General features: G+C 49.4%; 1 protein-coding gene across 7 annotated transcripts in view; it reads left to right on the top strand.

Moving 5' to 3' along the window:
* BIRC6 (baculoviral IAP repeat containing 6) overlaps nt 1-19,068 on the top strand; it is a 533,701-nt gene that overhangs the window by 188,437 nt on the left and 326,196 nt on the right. For all 7 annotated transcript variants that reach the window (XM_075339505.1, XM_075339507.1, XM_075339508.1 and 4 more), the window contains exons 28-30: nt 7,507-7,715; nt 7,802-8,148; nt 17,587-17,806. In XM_075339505.1, coding sequence (XP_075195620.1) covers nt 7,507-7,715; nt 7,802-8,148; nt 17,587-17,806 — 776 coding nt within the window. The remainder of the gene's footprint in view (nt 1-7,506; nt 7,716-7,801; nt 8,149-17,586; nt 17,807-19,068) is intronic.

Here is a 19,068-nt window from a genome sequence, read left to right as displayed (position 1 = left end):
GTCCCCGCGGGCACATAGCCTAACAGACAAAACCTAAGATGGAAACAAAATGAGCATGTATCCTAGGCAGTTAGTAAATAGTAATGGTAGATATAAATAACAAAAGATACTTGGTAAACAGTGTTTTTGATTAAAAAAAAAAAAAGTTAAAGCTATCCCTCTTCAACAAGATGTTCCCCAATCAGGGTGGTCCTATCCTCTAACACAGTATTAAAACCTCACCTTGTGTCAGACTATCTCATGTAGATGGAGGCAGAGCAGGACCGGGCCCGACAGTTCAGATACTTGTCCATGTGAAGTTATGGAAAAGAAAGGCCTAGTTTAAAGAGGGGCGGACACGCATCAGTTTGTACGAAGTACAAGAAACTACAGCAAAACCAAAGAAATGAGCCGGATCATAAGTTGGTATAGATGCAATGTCAATGAGCATATTCTCACTATGGCCATTTAACAGACAAAACCTAAGAGGGACATAAAATCAGCATATGGCCTGCTGTAAGTAAAAAGTAATAGTACATATAAATAACATCTTGCTTAGTAATCACTGTTTGAACATTTAGTTTGCTTACTAACGCTGCTATTGATTGTAAGCCACAGCAGCATTGTGTGCAAGTAGCTTTCTCTGCGTTGACGCATTAGATGTAAAGTGCAGCGTGCGGACCACCCGAATGTATAAAGTCTATGGGCGATCTGGAAGTAGCTTTATAACTACATCTCATCCTGCTAAACACAAGTCCTCATGTGGCCATGTAGACAGAAAAACAGAAGGTTATGGCTCTAAGAATCCAAGGACTGAAAAAATGAAGTAATGGCGTTCTGTTCAAATTTTCTTTGTCGCTCCATTGGGAGACCCAGACAATTGGGTGTATAGCTACTGCCTCCGGAGGCCACACAAAGTATTACACTCAAAAGTGTAAGGCCCCTCCCCTTCTGGCTATACACCCCCAGTGGGATCACTGGCTCACCAGTTTTGTGCTTTGTGCGAAGGAGGTCAGACATCCACGCATAGCTCCACTGTTTAGTCAGCAGTAGCTGCTGACTATATCGGATGGAAGAAAAGAGGGCCCATACTAAAGGGCCCCCAGCATGCTCCCTTCTCACCCCACTCTTGTCGGGTGTTTGTTAAGGTTGAGGTACCCATTGCGGGTACGGAGGCTGGAGCCCACATGCTGTTTTCCTTCCCCATCCCCCTTAGGGCTCTGGGTGAAGTGGGATCCTATCGGTCTCCAGGCACATGAGACCGTGCTCCATCCACAGCTCCTGAGGACTCTGCTGGATAGGAGCCGAGTATCCTCAGGGACATGGCCCTGCTACGTTAAGGTACTCTGTGTCCCTGGGGGGACCGCGCACGGACACACGGCAGCACTGCTGGGTGTGTTAGTGCGCCAGGGACGGCGGCGCTGCCCGCACTAGTGACAATTGGGTGTATAGGCTATGCCTCCGGAGGCCGCACAAAGTATTAAACCAAAAGTGTAAAGCCCCTCCCCTTCTGCGTATACACCCCCCGTGCTCCCACGGGCTCCTCAGTTTTTTGCTTTGTGCGAAGGAGGCAGACATGCACGCATAGCTCCACAGCTTAGTCAGCAGCAGCTGCTGACTATGTCGGATGGAAGAAAAGAGGGCCCATAACAGGGCCCCCAGCATGCTCCCTTCTCACCCCACTCTTGTCGGCGGTGTTGTTAAGGTTGAGGTATCCATTGCGGGTACGGAGGCTGGAGCCCACATGCTGTTTTCCTTCCCCATCCCCCTTAGGGCTCTGGTGAAGTGGGATCATATCGGTCTCCAGGCACTGAGGCCGTGCTCCATCCACAGCTCCTGGGAATCTGCTGGACATGGAGCGGAGTATCCTCAGGGACATGGCCCTGCTACGTTAAGGTACTCTGTGTCCCTGGGGGGACCGCGCACGGACACACGGCAGCACTGCTGGGTGTGTTAGTGCGCCAGGGACGGCGGCGCTGCCCGCACTAGTGCCATCGCACACTACAGCTTGCTGGGTGTGTTAGTGTATTAGGGGACTACCGCGCTAACCGCCGTTGCCATTTTTATTTCGGGCGCGGCTGGGACTTGTGGTGCGCCGGGGACTTCCGCGCCGACCAAGGCTTATATGCCGGCCGCGCTTATCACTCGAGTCCCCGGCTTGCGCGGCCTAGTCTCACTTCGTTTCCGCCCACAGACCTGCCAGTCAGGGTAGGGGCGTGACGCTGCACAGCACGGCAGCGCTGAGAGCTGGAGTATGCTTTGCATACTCCACCCCTCTCACTGGATGCACGGTGAAACCGGCAGCGCTGAGAGCTGGAGTATGCTTTGCATACTCCACCCCTCTCACTGTGTACACTGTGAAGCCGGATTCCCGCACTTTCTCAGGCACGCCCACGGCTTCCTCCTCTACACAGGACGCCGGCAGCCATTCTTGTCAGTGTTTTCTGTAGCGACAGAAGAGACAAGTTTAGGAATCCCTGGCAGGGATTCGGATAGTCACACAACCGCTGTGACCAGGCGTTAAACAGCACCTGTGGTGCTGACTCCACTAGTGCCGAAGTGCACATATACATATATGCTTATTTACTATGCATTGCACTGTTTAGCTGCATTTTTGTATATTCCCTCCTTGATTGTGCGGAGGACATAACAGCATATTGTCTGTGTAAAACAGAGGTGCAGAAGCACATGTTTTCTATGCAGCCGGTACAGCATGTACGGCTATATGGCCGGCAGTGTACATAGACCCTCATTGTATACTACGGAGTCTCTGCTAACCGTCCAGGACATGGGGACGGAGCCTGCAGTATTTACTGACAGATTTTCTGAGACTATGGCTATGATACTAGAAGCCTTGCAGTCCAGACAAGTCTCTCAAATCCATGGCCACTGTTCATCATTATCCATGGTCCCCCTCAGTGGGAACAGAGCTCCGAGGGGTGATATGCTTCCCAGAGTGACGGCTCTGACACGGACGACAGTCCCAGATAGTCTGAGAGGCTCACTATGAGCGGCCATCGACTTCATCACACTAGTCAGGGTCCCAGCAAGGACTCTCTGTGTGATGTGGCGGAGGTAGCTGCTCAAGATCTAATCCTGAGACCGCTCTCAATCTGGATACACCTGATGGTGACGCCATAGTCAATAATCTCATAGCGTCCATCAATAGAATGTTAGTTATTTCTCCCCCAGCTCCTCCAGTGGAAGAGTCAGCTTCATAGCAGGAGAAATTCCATTCACGTATCCCAAGCGTAAATTAAATACTTTCCTTGACCACCCTGACTTTACACAGGCAGTCCAGGAACACCACGCTTATCCAGTTAAGCGCTTCTCCAAACGGCTGAGGATACACGTTATCCCTACCCCCTGACGTGGGCAATGGCTGGACCCAGTGTCCCAAGGGGCATCCTCCAATCTCCAGCTTGCAGCTAGATCCATAGTTGCAGTGGAAGATGGGGCTGCACTTAAAGATGCCACTGACAGACAGAGGGATCTCTGGTCGAAATCCATCTATGAGGCTATCGGCGCGCTGTTAGCTCCAGCATTCGCAGCCGTAGAGGCACCCCAAGCTACTTCAGCTTGTCTTACACAGATGGACACGGTCACACGTACATCTGTTCCGCAAGTGTCATCCTTAACCGCTCAAATGTCTGCATTTGCGTCTTATGCGATTAATGCTGTCCTAGACTCTACGACCCATACGGCAGTGGCGTCCGCTCACTCCGTGGTTTTACGCAGGGCCTGGGTGTTAACTGAATGGAAGGCAGATTCTGCTTCCAAAAAAGGGCTTAACCAGTTTGCCTTGTTCTGCTGACCGACTGTTTAGTGTGCGTGAGATGTAATCATTAAACAGTTCAAGAGTAAGGATTCTTCCTTACCTCAGCCCAGACAAAACAAACCCCAACATACCAAGGGACAGTCGGGGTTTTCGGTCTTTTCAAGGCTCGGGCAGGTCCCATTTCTCCTCGTCCAAAGAGGACTCAAAAGGATCAGAGGAGCTCAGTTTCTTGGCGGGCTCAGTCACGCCCAAAAAAGACAGCCTGAAAACCCACTTCCAAGAGGCTTCCTCATGACTTGCGGCCTCCTCTCTCCGCATCCTCGGTCGGTAGCAGGCTCTCCCGCCTTGGCGATATTTCGCTGTCACAGGTCAAAGACCGTTGGGTGAGAGACATTCTGTCTCAAGGGTACAGGATAGAGTTCAGTTCTCGTCCTCCAACTCAATTCTTCAGAACTTCTCCACCTCCCGACCGAGCCGATGCTCTTCTGCAGGCGGTGGGCACTCTAAAGGCACAACGAGTGGTGACCCCCGTTCCTCTTCAGGAACAAGGTCACGGTTTTTACTCCGAATTATTTGCGATGCCAAGAAAGGACGAGTATTTCCGTCCCGTTCTGGATCTAACACGGCTCAACCAGCTCGTGAACACCAGGCGGTTCCGGATGTAATCCCCCCGCTCCGTCATCGCCTCAATGTTTCAAGGAAATTTCCTAACATCGATAGACGTCAAGGATGCTTATCCCCACGTGCCGATTGATCCAGAGCTCCAGCGTTTCTACGCTTTGTTATAAGACGCGAACACCTTCAGTTCGTAACTCTGCCTTCCGGCTGGCGATAGCCCCACGGGTCTTCGCTAAGGTCATGGCAGCAGTAGTACCAGTCCTGCAATCTCAAGGTCACTCTGTGATCCCGTGTTTGGGAGATCTACTTGTCAAGGCACCCTCTTAAGGAACATGCCAACACAGCCGAACGTTGCGCTGGAGACTCTCCAGAGTTTCGGGTGGATCATCAACTTTTCAGAGTCAGATCCGACCCCGGGCCAATCACTAACATATCTAGGCATGGAGTTTCATACACTCTCAGCGATAGTGAAGCTTCCGCTAGACAAACAGCGTTCACTACAGACAAGGCTGCAATCTCTCCTTAGGATCAGTCGCACACATTGAGACGCCTCATGCACTTCTCACGTAAGATGGTAGCAATGGCGGCAGTCCCTTTCGCGCAGTTTCATCTGCGTCCACTACAATGGGACATTCTCCGCCAATGAGACGGGAAGTCGACGCCCATCGACAGAGACGTCTCCCTTTCTCAGGCGGCCAAAGAATCTCTACGGTGGTGGCTTCTTCCCACCTCATGGTCAGAAAAAAGGTCCTTCCTACCCCCATCCTAGGCGGTAGTTACGACAGGCACGAGTCTATCAGAGTGGGGAGCAGTTTTTTCTCTGCCACAGGGCTCAAGGTACGTGGATTCAGCAAGAGTCCACCCTTCAGATCAATGTTCTGGAAATCAGAGCAGTGTATCTTGTCCTACAAGCCTTCCAGCAGTGGCTGAAAAGCAAGCACATCCGAATTCAGTCGGATATCTCCACAGCGGTGGCATACATCAACCACCACGGAAGAACACGCAGCCGGCAAGCCTTCCAGGAAGCCGGCGGATTCTGACGTGGGTGGAAGACACGGCATCCACCATATCCGCAGTTCACATCCCAGGCGTGGTAAACTAGGAAGCAGACTTCCTCAGTCGCCAGGGTATGGACGCAGGGGAATGGTTTCTTCACCCGGACGGGTTTCAGGAGATCTGTCGCCGCTGCGGGATGCCGGACGTCGACATAATGGCGTCACGGCACAAGAACTTTGTTCCGGCTTCATAGCACAGTCTCACGATCATCGAGCTCTGGCGGCGGACGCCTCAGTTCAACATTGGTCGCAGTCCCGGCTACCTTATGTGTCCCACCTCTGGCATTGTTGCCCAGAGTGCTGCGCAAGATCAAGTCCGACTGTCGCCGCGCCATCCTCGTCGCTCCAGATTGGCCGAGGAGGTCGGGGTTCCCGGATCTGTGGTACCTCACGGTAGGCCAACCGTGAGCACTACCAGACCGACCAGACTTGCTGTTTCAAGGGCCCTTTTTTCCATCTGAACTCTGCGGCCCTGAACATGACGGTGTAGCCATTGAGTCCTGGATCCTAGCGTCTTCAGGATTATCTCAGGAGTGGTTGTCACCATGACGCAGGCCAAGAAGCCAACGTCCGCCAAGATCTACCACAGATCGTGGAAGATATTCTTATCTTGGTGCTCTGCTCAAGGAGTTTCTCCCTGGCCATTTGCATCGCCTATTTTTCCTTCCTTCCTACAATCTTGGTTGGAAAATGGTTGGTCGCTTAGCTCCCTTAAAGGACAAGTCTCAGCGCTATCTGTATTTTTTCAGAAACGCCTAGCCGACTTCCGCAGGTATGCACGTTCCTGCAGGGAGTTTGTCTTCTCATCACTCCGTACAAGCGGCCATTAGAGCTCTGGAGTCTGAACAAGGTTCTAATGACTCTCTTGAAGCCGCCTTTCGAGCCTTTGAAAGTTGTTCCCTTTTCCGTCTTTCACAGAAAGTGGCCTTTCTAGTAGCGGTCACGTCTCTTCAGAGAGTGTCCGAGCTAGCAGCGCTGTCATGCAAATCTCCATTCCTGGTCTTCACCAGGACAAGGGGGTTCGGCGTCCGATTCCGGACTTTCTCCCTAAGGTGGTATCCCACTTTCATCTCAATCAAGATATCACCTTACCTTCTTTGTGTCCTCATCCAGTCCATCAATTTGAAAACGATTTGCATCTGTTGGATCTGGTGAGAGCACTCAGGATCTACATTCCCGCACGGCGCTCCTGTGCCGCCCGGATGCACTCTTTGTCCTTGTCGCTGGTCAGCGTAAAGGGTCGCAAGCTTCCAAATCCACCCTGACTCGGTGGATCAAGGAACCAATTCTTGAAACCTACCGTTCTGCTAGGCTCCCGGTTCCCTCAGGGCTGAATGCCCATTCTACCAGAGCCGTGGGTGCGTCCTAGGCATTACGGCACCAGGCTACGGCTCAGCAGGTGTGCCAGGCTACGGCTCAGCAGGTGTGCCAGGCACCTACCTGGTCGAGTCTGCACACTTTTACCAAGCATTATCAGGTGCATACCTACGCTTCGGCAGACGCCAGCCTAGGTAGACAAGTCCTTCAGGCGGCGGTTGCCCACCTGTACGAAAGGGCTGTTTGACGGCCCTACCACGAGGTATTCTTTTACCCTCCCAGGGACTGCTTTTGGACGTCCCAATTGTCTGGGTCTCCCAATGGAGCGACAAAGAAGAAGGGAATTTTGTTTACTTACCGTAAATTCCTTTTCTTCTAGCTCCAATTGGGAGATCCAGCACCCGCCCTGTTTTCTTAGGGTTTTTTTCGGTACACATGTTGTTCATGTGAATGGTTGCAGTTCTCCGATGTTTCTTCGGATTGAATTGGTCTTTAAACCAGTTATTGGCTTTCCTCCTTCTTGCTTTTGCACTAAACTGGTGAGCCAGTGATCCCACTGGGGGTGTATAGCCAGAAGGGGAGGGGCCTTACACTTTTGAGTGTAATACTTTGTGTGGCCTCCGGAGGCAGTAGCTATACACCCAATTGTCTGGGTCTCCCAATTGGAGCTAGAAGAAAAGGAATTTACGGTAAGTAAACAAAATTCCCTTCTTTTCTAACACTATATATATATATATGTTATTTTTTCTGTTTTTACAGATTACAGTGATTGGACGGTATGGAAGTACAAATGCCCGGGCAAAGATCCCGCTGGGATTTTACTATGGCCATACCTATATTTTACCTTGGGAAAGTGAACTGAAACTTATGCATGACCCACTCAGAGGTGAAAATGAGTCTGCAAGTCAGCCGGAGGTGGACCAGCATCTCACCATGATGGTGGCCCTGCAGGAGGACATCCAGTGCAGGTTGGTGCTGCCGGAGGACATGCTGCTTTGTAAACTGTTGTTTAGCATTATATATTAAACAGTCTGCTTCTCTCATTACTCCATAGATATAACTTGGCCTGCCATCGATTAGAGACTCTGCTGCAGAGCATTGACCTTCCACCGCTGAACAGTGCTAACAACGCACAATATTTTCTAAGAAAGCCAGATAAAGCGGTTGAGGAGGACAGCAGAGTGTTTTCTGCTTACCAAGACTGCATACAGCTCCAACTGCAGCTGAACCTGGCTCATCATGCGGTTCAGAGGCTGAAGGTCGCCCTGGGCATGAGCAGGAAAACGCTGAGAGAACAGTTTGACTCTCGAGAGCTGATTCACACATCTTCAACTGAGCAACTTCGCACGATCATCCGTTACCTTCTGGACACCCTGCTTAGCCTTCTTCACTCCTCTAATGGTTAGTGGCTCCAGATGTTTAAAGGGAATCGTCACCAGGGTATTTCTACTCCTCTGAAGCAGCATACCATACTGGTAGAGACCCTGGTTGTGGCGATGTGACACTTACTAGGCTGCTTGCTGTTTAGTTGATAAAATCACTTTTATCTGCTGCAGATCTAACAGTTATCTGAATGTTGAGCCTTGTATTACCCTGTACACACCACTGATTAGCAGCTTTCTGCCCACACAAAGCCGCCAATTGGTGATGGGGGCAGATAATACAGAGCTCACAAATATGGAGGACTACCTGGCAGCAGGTTTACTAATCCTCTAGTGATAATCTCATGCTGATAAGTGATTCTATCAAAACTACAACAAACGGCTCAGTAAGTGACACACTACTGGAATTATGATCTCTGCCCCTACATCATGCTGTCCTCAGATTAGGTGGCAAAAACCTGGTGATATATACCCTCTGAAGGGATTGTCCAGGATTGAGAACATAGTCTGCAATCACTCTGTGACTGCAGATGTCTTAATTGTGACATGCAGTGTTGATTGCTCAAGCGAGCGAGTGGTCACATGACCACGTATATACGATTCACATACATGCATTCATGTGCTGACTAATCTCGTCGGGCTTCTGTTGAGACAAGCCAGAGGAGACTAGAGAGCACGTGACCGCATGTATTCATATGTCATGTAACTGCTCACTTGCACCAGCCATACCGGCAAAGAACAGTGCACGCTGTCACTATTCTCAAGTCTGCAGTCTTATAGTATGACTAAGGACTTGGCTCTTAAACCTGGACAACCCCTTTTTAAAGCCATGCGAAAAGAATCCTTTGTCTTTATTGTGTGGACATGCTAGTGTAGTGTATAGATTACACTGGGGAACACAATTTTTTAGGAGTTAGGTCAGACAACTGTTCTTAATGAATTTTTGGATGCTGAATCCAGAAATGATCTCAGTTTTTTTCTATCATGTCAAGTTTTTGAACTATAGGATTTTTGTCTTCTCAAAAATATGTAAACTACTGTACCTAAAGTGTTTTGTTTTTTTTAAATAGTACAAATATGAACAAAAAATGAAATATATAAGAAATAGGCATGACAAATGTTTTTTAACACGATCATGTTTTTTTACAAAGGATATATATATATATATATATATATATATATATATATATATATATATATATATATATATAATATATATATATATAATATGCAAGTATTTAAGGTAAAAATTTACATTTATAGCTTTTTCTGGAGTGTTTAACTTGAGGACAATCACGTTTGATGCTCCAGCAATAGTCAGCCATCATATGTATATCCCATCTACCCTGGTAACGGGTAACCTTGCTCATCGCTAACAGCACCAAGATTTTCCGGAAAGTTGGCAAGATGGCAATGCAGAAAATGTAGTTTAATACTCATGTTGCAACCAAGCGCTTTGTAGCTCTCCAATAGTTTCTGAACAATTTCTTTGTAATTGCACGTGTATTTCCAAGAAAGTTCTTGACGACGTCTTTGAATGATAACCAAGCATTCTTCTCAACATCTGACATAGTCCCGTTGAAATGTTCATCTTTGATGAGCTGTCGAATTTGTGGACCATCAAACACACCAGCCTTGATTTTTTTCAATGGACAGTCCAGGAAGTGCCAACATGATGTACTTAAAACAGTCGCCCTCAGTTGGCAATGCTTTTACAAATTGCTTCATGAGACCTAGTTTTATGTGCAGAGGTGGGAATAGTATATTCTTCCTGTCAACAAGTGGCTGATGTAGAATGTTAGGATCTCCAGGTTTAAGACCAGATCTTGGAGGCCAATTTGACTCAACCCAATGCTTTTCTCAAGCTCTGTTATCCCACATACAGAGAAAGCAGGGATACTTTGTGTACCCACATTGCTGACCAAGAAGGAAGCAAACCATTTTAAGGTCAACACAGATGATCCAATTGTGTGTGTCATATTTCAATAACTCAATAACTCTCTTTCTTTATCGTTCCTTTGGGAGACCCAGACCATGGGTGTTTAGCTTCTGCCTCCGGAGGACACACAAAGTACTACACTTAAAAGTGTAGCTCCTCCCTCTGAGCTTATACACCCTCTGGTAGCCAGTCCTAGCCAGTTTATTGCTTTGTGTCGGGAGGCATACATCCACACATGCATTCTCATCTGATTTGTTTGACTTTTGGAAACAGTGTGAAGAAAAGCGGGTCCATGTCTGGACTCCCGGCATGTCCCTTCTCACCCCACTGTGTCGGCGGTGTTGTTAAGGTTGATTTACAAGGCTGCAGCCTTACATGCCGCGCTCCTTCACCGTCCCTTCTGGGCTCTGGCTTGAAGTGGGAGCCAGCACGGTCTCCATGCCTGGCAGGAGACCGGTCTCCATCCACAGCCCCTTGAGGATTCTGTTGGACCGGAGCACTCATCCCCAGGGACATAGCCCTGCGTCTCAGCAGCTAAGTACCTGAGACGTTTATGTTGGGGGTCCCGGTTCTTTATTGTAAGGGGAGAGTATGCTGTATGTGATTGTTTTAACTTTTCCGGCGGGTTCTCTAGTTTTTGCCTGAGAACCGCGCCGATGGTGCCTGCTTGTCGGCCTCGCCGCTTAAATTTAGGCCCCGGCTTCGCCGGAGGCCTAGTTTCATTTTCCTGCCCTCGCATGTCACTCATGCAGAGGGACAGGTTCGGCTCCTCCCGGCAGCCGTTCTACACAGGGGAGGGACACTCCCCACTGCTGGGGCATCCCTCCTTCCCTGCAGGTCTCTATAGCCCTCCAGTTCCCACTCTTTTATAGGAACACCCTCTTCTCAGGCAGAGTTCACTCTTCTCTGGGACATCCTGCATTCTGCATCTCTGCTGAGGTGCTGCGACTGGGGGACCGGGTTTCGGGATCTGGAGGGCACACAACACCGCGCTCCGCGGTCTGGTAAGCCACAGCCGGTCTCCGGTTGTGGACCTCTGTATATTCTCCCTGGGGTTCATTCTCTGCAAAGCCCCCACTCCAGCAGCATGTCTCACACAAGGAGCAAGGCTCCAAAGCTTTATTCTGCATGCATTGCATGTAAGCTCCTGCTGCCTGAGCCGAGCACCTATCCACATTGTGATGTCTGCTCTAACTTGGCGGTGCCACAGCCTGGAGTCTCACCCCCAGTGGTCTCTCAGGCTGCTGCTGCACCTGTGATTGAACCCCCGGCCTGGGTAGAGTCTTTTTCTAGGTCCATATCCCAGTCATTTGCTGAGTCCATGGGGCTTTTGTCCAGGACTTTGATGAATATGCATCAGCCCCCCTCACAGGGTGCCTCTAATACTCTTGACAGAGGACTCCTATCCTCTGACCTCCGTCCATCGGAGCTCACGGAGGATTCATCATCTGATCCCAGACCCCGTCCTTCTAAGAGAAGGCGCAGGGTTTCCTCCCCCTCCCCATCCCACGGCTCTGTCTCAAGAGCTGACTCTCAAGATGAGGAGGATGCCCTCACTGGGGGCTCGGAGGCTATGTATCCCATCGATTTCTCTGAGGGTGACTCAGATCTTAGTGATTTGATTGCTACTATTAATTCTGTGCTGGATCTCAATCCGCCAGTGTCAGAGGAGCAACTCTCTTTGGCAGAAAAACATCAGTTTACCTCGCCTAAGAGAGTGAAGAGTGTGTTCTTTAACCACTCCAGTTTTCAGACCGCTGTGACCAAACCTAGGGCCTGCCCTGACAAACTCTTTCCAAAGCGTGGTTCTGATGACCGGTTTCCATTTCCACCTGAGGTGGTCAAGGAGTGGTCTCACTCCCCAAAGGTAGACCCCCCGGTGTCTAGGCTCTCAGCCCGGACCATTCTGTCGGTGGCTGACGGCACCTCACTTAAGGATTCCACTGACCGCCAGATTGACCTTCTGGCCAAATCTGTGTATGAAGCTGCGGGGGCCGCGTTTTCCCCGACTTTTGCAGCAGTGTGGGCTCTCAAAGCCATCTTTGCTTCTCTAGAGGAGATGCATTCCCTCACCGAGGAATCTATGCCCGAGATGGTTACCTTAACTGCTCAGGCTTCAGCTTTTTCATCCTATGCCATGTCTGCCATGCTAGAGGCTGCTCACCGCACTGCGGTGGCTTCAGCTAATTCTCTTGTTATCCGCAGGATTTTGTGGCTTCGAGAGTGGAAGGCAGATGCTTCTTCCAAGAAGTTTCTTGCTGGGCTCCCTTTTGCTGGTTCACGGCTGTTTGGTGAACAGCTGGATGAAATCATTAAAGAAGCTACTGGCGGGAAGAGTACTTCCATGCCACAAACCAAGACCAGGAAACCCGCCCAGGGTAAGAATCAATCGAGGTTTCGTTCCTTTCGTTCCTCCAACTGGTCATCCTCTAAGCCTTCCGCCTCGTCCGCTAACTCAGCCAAGGATCAGAAATCCAACTGGCGCCCAAAAGCGCGTCCGCAGAAGACCGCAGGAGGTTCTGCCACTAAGGCAGCTTCCTCATGACTCTCGGCCCGCTCCAGCCACGTCCTTAGTCGGTGGCAATCCAAAACGAATCTCCGGCACTCCAATGGAGTGCCGGAGATTCGTTTTGGATTTCAGCTGATTATTTTCTCCAGAGCACCCTATTATATTCAGTGAGCCAGGTCTATTCGATATCTTAGTCGGTGGCAGGCTCTCCCACTTTGGCGACGCTTGGTTAAAGCAAGTCTCCGATCAGTGGGTGAGAGACATCATATCTCACGGCTACAGGATAGAATTCTCTTCCAGCCCTCCAAACAGATTTTTTCTCTCAACTCCCCCCTGCTCCAAGGCCGCCGCCTTCTCGCAGGCCGTGGCGTCCTTGCAGGCAAACGAAGTGATTGTCCCAGTTCCCGCTCAGGAACGGTTCAGAGGTTTTTACTCAAATCTCTTCCTAGTTCCAAAAAAGGACGGTACCTTTCGGCCCATCCTGGATCTCAAGCTTCTCAACAAGCATGTCCGGGTGCGGCATTTTCGCATGGAGTCTCTGCGATCAGTCATTGCCTCTATGACCCAAGGGGAGTTCCTGGCGTCCATCGACATCAGAGATGCCTATCTACATGTGCCAATCGCAGTGTCACATCAGCGTTGGTTACGTTTTGCGATAGGAGAGGATCATTTCCAATTCGTGGCTCTCCCCTTCGGGTTAGCCACGGCCCCTCGGGTATTCACCAAGGTCATGGCGGCAGCGATTGCGGTCCTGCACCTCCAGGGGTTAGCAGTGCTTCCTTATCTGGACGACCTTCTGGTCAAGGGTACATCCAGCGCAGACTGTCAGCGGAGTGTTTCGCTCACTCTCGCCACCCTAGCCCAATTCGGGTGGATTGTCAATCTTCCCAAATCCACTCTGACTCCGACCCAGAGTCTAACGTACCTAGGGATGCAGTTCGAGACTTTGCCGGCACTTGTGAAGTTGCCCTTAGACAAACAGCTGTCACTCCGGTTGGCGGTGCGCTCTCTACCTGAGGCCCCGCCGTTATACCCTCAGGCGTCTGATGCAGGTGCTGGGTCAAATGGTGGCCTCCATGGAGGCGGTTCCCTTTGCCCAGTTCCATCTGCGTCCTCTGCAGCTGGACATTCTCCGCTGTTGGGACAAGCGGCCTTCCTCCTTACAGAGGTTCGTGGCTCTGTCGCCACGGACCAGGAGCTCTCTTCAGTGGTGGCTTCGACCCCACTCCCTGTCCCAAGGGCGCTCCTTCCTGGCTCCGTCCTGGGTTATTCTCACCACGGATGCCAGCCTATCCGGCTGGGGAGCGATACATCTCCACCACAGAGCACTGGGCACTTGGACTCCGTCCGAGTCAGCCCTTTCAATCAATGTGCTGGAAACCAGAGCTGTGCTTCTAGCTCTCCTAGCCTTTCACCACCTGTTGGCGGGCAGGCACATTCGAGTCCAGTCAGACAACGCGACAGCGGTTGCCTACATCAATCACCAAGGCGGGACACGCAGCTGCCTGGCAATGTTGGAGGTCCAACGCATTCTTCAATGGGCGGAGGACTCCAAGTCCACCATAACCGCAGTCCACATCCCTGGCGTAGAAAACTGGGAGGCAGATTATCTCAGCCGTCGATTCGTGGACGGTGGCGAGTGGTCCCTGCACCCGGCAGTGTTTCAGTCAATCTGCCGCAAGTGGGGCACTCCGAACGTGGACCTAATGGCATCCCGTCACAACAAGAAGGTTCCGGTTTACGTGGCTCGCTCCCACGATCCTCAGGCCTTCGCTGCGGACGCTCTGGTTCAAGACTGGTCCCAGTTTCGTCTGTCCTACGTGTTTCCCCCTCTAGCTCTCTTGCCCAGAGTCCTGCGCAAGATCAGAATGGAGGGCCGTCGAGTCATCCTCATTGCACCGGACTGGCCCAGGCGAGCTTGGTATCCGGACCTGCTCCAACTGTCCGTGGAGATGCCGTGGCATCTTCCGGACCGTCCAGACCTGCTCTCGCAAGGTCCGTTTTTCCGCCCGAATTCTGCGGCTCTCAAATTGACGGCGTGGATTTTGAGTCCTGGATTTTGACGGCTTCTGGTATTCCTCCTGAAGTCATCTCCACTATGACTCGGGCCCGTAAGTCTTCCTCCGTCAAGATCTATCACAGGACTTGTAAAATTTTCCTGTCCTGGTGTCGCTCTTCCGGCCATTCTCTTTGGCCATTCTCGTTGCCGACCCTTCTGTCTTTTTTACAGTCCGGTCTGCAGCTAGGACTGTCCCTTAACTCTCTCAAGGGACAAGTCTCAGCTCTCAGTGCTGTTCCAGCGGCGTCTCGCCCGGCTGCCTCAGGTCCGCACCTTCATGCAAGGTGCGTCTCACATCATTCCGCCTTATCGGCGGCCCTTGGATCCCTGGGACCTTAACTTGGTCCTCACGGTATTGCAGAAACCCCCTTTCGAGCCCCTTAGGGAGGTTTCTTTGTATCGTCTTTCTCAAAAGGTGGCCTTTCTAGTTGCCATAACTTCTCTCAGGAGAGTCTCTGATTTGGCTGCGCTCTCCTCGGAGTCACCTTTTTTGGTTTTTCACCAAGACAAGGTAGTTCTCCGTCCGACCCCGGACTTTCTTCCTAAGGTGGTCTCTCCCTTCCACCTTAACCAGGATATTTTCTTGCCTTCCTTCTGTCCGGCCCCTGTTCATCGCTTTGAGAAAGTGCTGCATACTCTAGATCTGGTGCGTGCTCTCCGGATCTATGTGTCTCGCACCGCTGCGCTTAGGTGGTGCACCTCTCTTTTTGTGCTAACCACAGGGCGGCGCAAGGGTCTCTCTGCTTCTAAGCCGACCTTGGCCCATTGGATTAGATCGACCATTTCGGACGCCTACTAGAGTACTCAGGTGCCTCCCCCGCCGGGGATCAAAGCACACTCGACCAGAGCTGTCGGTGCCTCTTGGGCTTTTAGGCACCAGGCTACGGCTCAACAAGTCTATCAGGCTGCCACTTGGACTAGCCTGCATACCTTTTCGAAGCACTACCAAGTGCATGCTCATGCTTCGGCAGATGCGAGCTTGGGCAGACGCATCCTTCAGGCGGCTGACGCCCACTTGTGAAGTTAGGCTCCGCCTACTTCTTAGTTTTTTTTCTGTTTATTCCCACCCAGGGACAGCTTTGGAACGTCCCATGGTCTGGGTCTCCCAAAGGAACGATAGAGAGAATTTTGTTACTTACCGTAAATTCTTTTTCTTATAGTTCCGTATTGGGAGACCCAGCTCCCGCCCTGTTGCCTGTTGGCAATTTTCTTGTTCTGTATGTTATCACCAGCTGTTGTCGTGGACAGAGTCTCCGGTTGTTCCGGTTCTTACTCGGTTCTACTTGTGGGTGGCTATTCTCCTTCAGCTTTTGCACTAAACTGGCTAGGACTGGCTACCAGGGTGTGTATAAGCTCAAAGGGAGGAGCTACACTTTTAAGTGTAGTACTTTGTGTGTCCTCCGGAGGCAGAAGCTAAACACCCATGGTCTGGGTCTCCCAATACGGAACTATAAGAAAAAGAATTTACGGTAAGTAACAAAATTCTCTTTTTTTACATCTCCATGTTCTTCATGAAGAGAGACAGAATGCCCAATAGGGACTGCACCAAATAAATTGCCATTGTGTAGAAGGACACACTTAAGACTTTGCTTTGAGCTATCAATAAACAGTCGCCATTCATTTGGATTGTACATTGAAAGCCCTAATTCTTGTAGTAAACCAGGAATATTATGGCAAAACACAAAACCTCTGTCACACCGAAAGTACTGCAAAAATGTACTTTCTCTAGTACGAAAGTATGATACCTTCGCTCCTTGTTCAAGTAACTGTTTCTCATTTAGCCTTGATGCTAGTAATTCTGAAGCTTTTTTTGATAAGCCCAATTCACGTGCTAAATCATTTAACTCTTGCTGATCAAATCCCTTACGAACTGAATCCTTGTGAATTTCAAATTCTGCATCATTGCTGTCACTGTGTTCGTCAACATCACTCAGAACGTCTAGAGATGGTAGCTGTTCGAAAACTGGCGCTGGAATTTCAGCTGAATGAGGCATTGGCCTGATAGCTGACGGTAGATTTGGATATTCTATTTTACTTTTATTTTTCCTGTTAAATCCTGATGTTTTCACTAAACAGAAGTAACAGTCTGTGGAATTACTTTGTTGCTCTCTCCACACCATGGGGATTCCAAATGCCAACTTTTCACGTGTTCCTTTGGTCCACACCCGTAAACTCTCGACACACTGCTTGCACACTATGTGAGGGGCCCATGGCTTATCTTGATCACCGAGTTTTACTTTAAAATATGCAAAATATGCTTGTTTGACAAATGCACTGATGTTTGCCCTTTGAACTGGAATGGTGAAAACACCACCAATATAGCAGAAGGAGTCAGGGTTGTTTAGGCATTTACGACGAGAGGAAGAAGGAGCAGACATGATCTGAAACAAAGGAAATCTGTACATAAGTAAATAAAACACTGAGATGGAAAGTTACAAGCTTTGAAAACTAACAAAGAAAAAAATCATAAAAGATATATAAATTACAACTAAGCGCCCAATGTAAAGAGAAAAGCTATCACAAATCCTATTTATTCCTACTATGATACATTTTTTGTGTAAAGATATTGATAATTCTGACGTATTGGGAGCTGCACACACCTCTCACCACACTCAGTTGTGACTACTCTTACAAGTTGCCACGTAGCTCTATATGAGTCGAATTGTACTCAAATAACAAGTCTTATTACTGAAATCAGTGCAATTGTGCTTCTATGGCAGGTAAGTTGAGGAGGAAAAACTTGACGTGATAGAAAAAAAACTGACTACATTTTTGGAATCAGCATGCCAATTTTAGTATAAATCAGCTCAAAAACCTAACTCAACAGAATTTTTTTTTCAAATTTTCAAATTGTTCCCCAGTGTTATCCATGTGCTAATAAGGGGGATTTTGTGTAGTTGGGGCAAACCTTTTACTATTAATTTAGCAAATCTTTCTTTTCCCTTTAAAGGACATTCTGTTCCAGCAGTGCTCCAGAACACTTTCCATGCTCAGGCCTGTGAAGAGCTATTCAAGCACTTGTGCATAAGCGGAACCCCAAAAATTCGGTTGCACACCGGCCTCCTCCTGGTGCAGCTGTGCGGTGCAGAGAGGTGGTGGGGGCAATTTCTTTCCAACGTCCTGCAGGAACTCTACAACTCAGAACAGCTCCTGATCTTCCCTCAAGATCGGTACGGTCATATCTGATTATAGTATGCATGTACAGCAAGAGATGGGCATTTTCAGTAATAGCAGAATTGGCAGATACCTAATGTCTATATTCACACACAGCAAGTGTATTGCAGAGTTTTCTACAACTGCAGATACGTGTACATCCACTTACATGATTGGGGTTGTTTCTACAGAAAACCAATTTATTTCTGCATGTCTTATTCTGGAGAACGAAAATGAATCTTATGCTGTAAAATTGACCCCAGTGAACTTTTCCCATGTGTTTAAAAGGCATGTGAATTTCATCTTTGCTCTGATTTGGTGGCCATACACTGTCAGGCAACCTGGTGGTCAGCTGACAGTCATTCTTTCCACACTTGCCTTCCCCATGAAGTGCACTAGCATGCTCTGCTTTGCCGACCGTGTTTGTTCTCTATAGAGAAACACTTCTTGCAGCGACTGTTAAGAGGAAACCGCTCATTTCAAGCGGGAAAATAGCAAATCGGGCCTATACCCACAAAATAGTATAAATACTCTTTATTAAATGACACAAACTAGGTAACAAAAAAAAGCATAATTCACACAGTTGCAAAATGGTGTCACAGTAGGGAGGGGACAAGATGGCACAAAACTGGTGCATGGTACAAAATATGAATGGTAAAATTCATGCATCACCACTAATCTGGTAGGGTTGGTATGTGCAATAACAGATAAGATCTTAGTACCACAAATTTAGCTACTATTGCATGGCATGCATACAATATCAAGTGAACAGGTGATTTAGAAACCACTAGACATGGATGCTAAGTAAAAAAAAAAAATAGGAAGAATTCACCATATTATAAAGGAAGATGACATGCCCGTGACATGCCCGTGACATGCCCGTGACATGCCCGTGACATGCCCGTGACATGCCCGTGACATGCCCGTGACATGCCCGTGACATGCCCGTGACATGCCCGTGACATGCCCGTGACATGCCCGTGACATGCCCGTGACATGCCCGTGACATGCCCGTGACTTGCCCGTGACTTGCCCGTGACTTGCCCGTGACTTGCCCGTGACTTGCCCGTGACTTGCCCGTGACTTGCCCGTGACTTGCCCGTGACTTGCCCGTGACTTGCCCGTGACTTGCCCGTGACTTGCCCGTGACTTGCCCGTGACTTGCCCGTGACTTGCCCATGACTTGCCCATGACTTTCCCTGTGCTGTTGTAATTGCGCTGACCCCAGATACACAAGCATGCTCAGCTTGGCCAAGTGAGTTGGTTCTCCATGGTGAGG

Source organism: Anomaloglossus baeobatrachus, chromosome 3, assembly GCF_048569485.1.
Source record: "Anomaloglossus baeobatrachus isolate aAnoBae1 chromosome 3, aAnoBae1.hap1, whole genome shotgun sequence".
Lineage (NCBI taxonomy): Eukaryota > Metazoa > Chordata > Amphibia > Anura > Aromobatidae > Anomaloglossus > Anomaloglossus baeobatrachus.
This window is presented reverse-complemented; position numbering and strand designations above follow the sequence as displayed.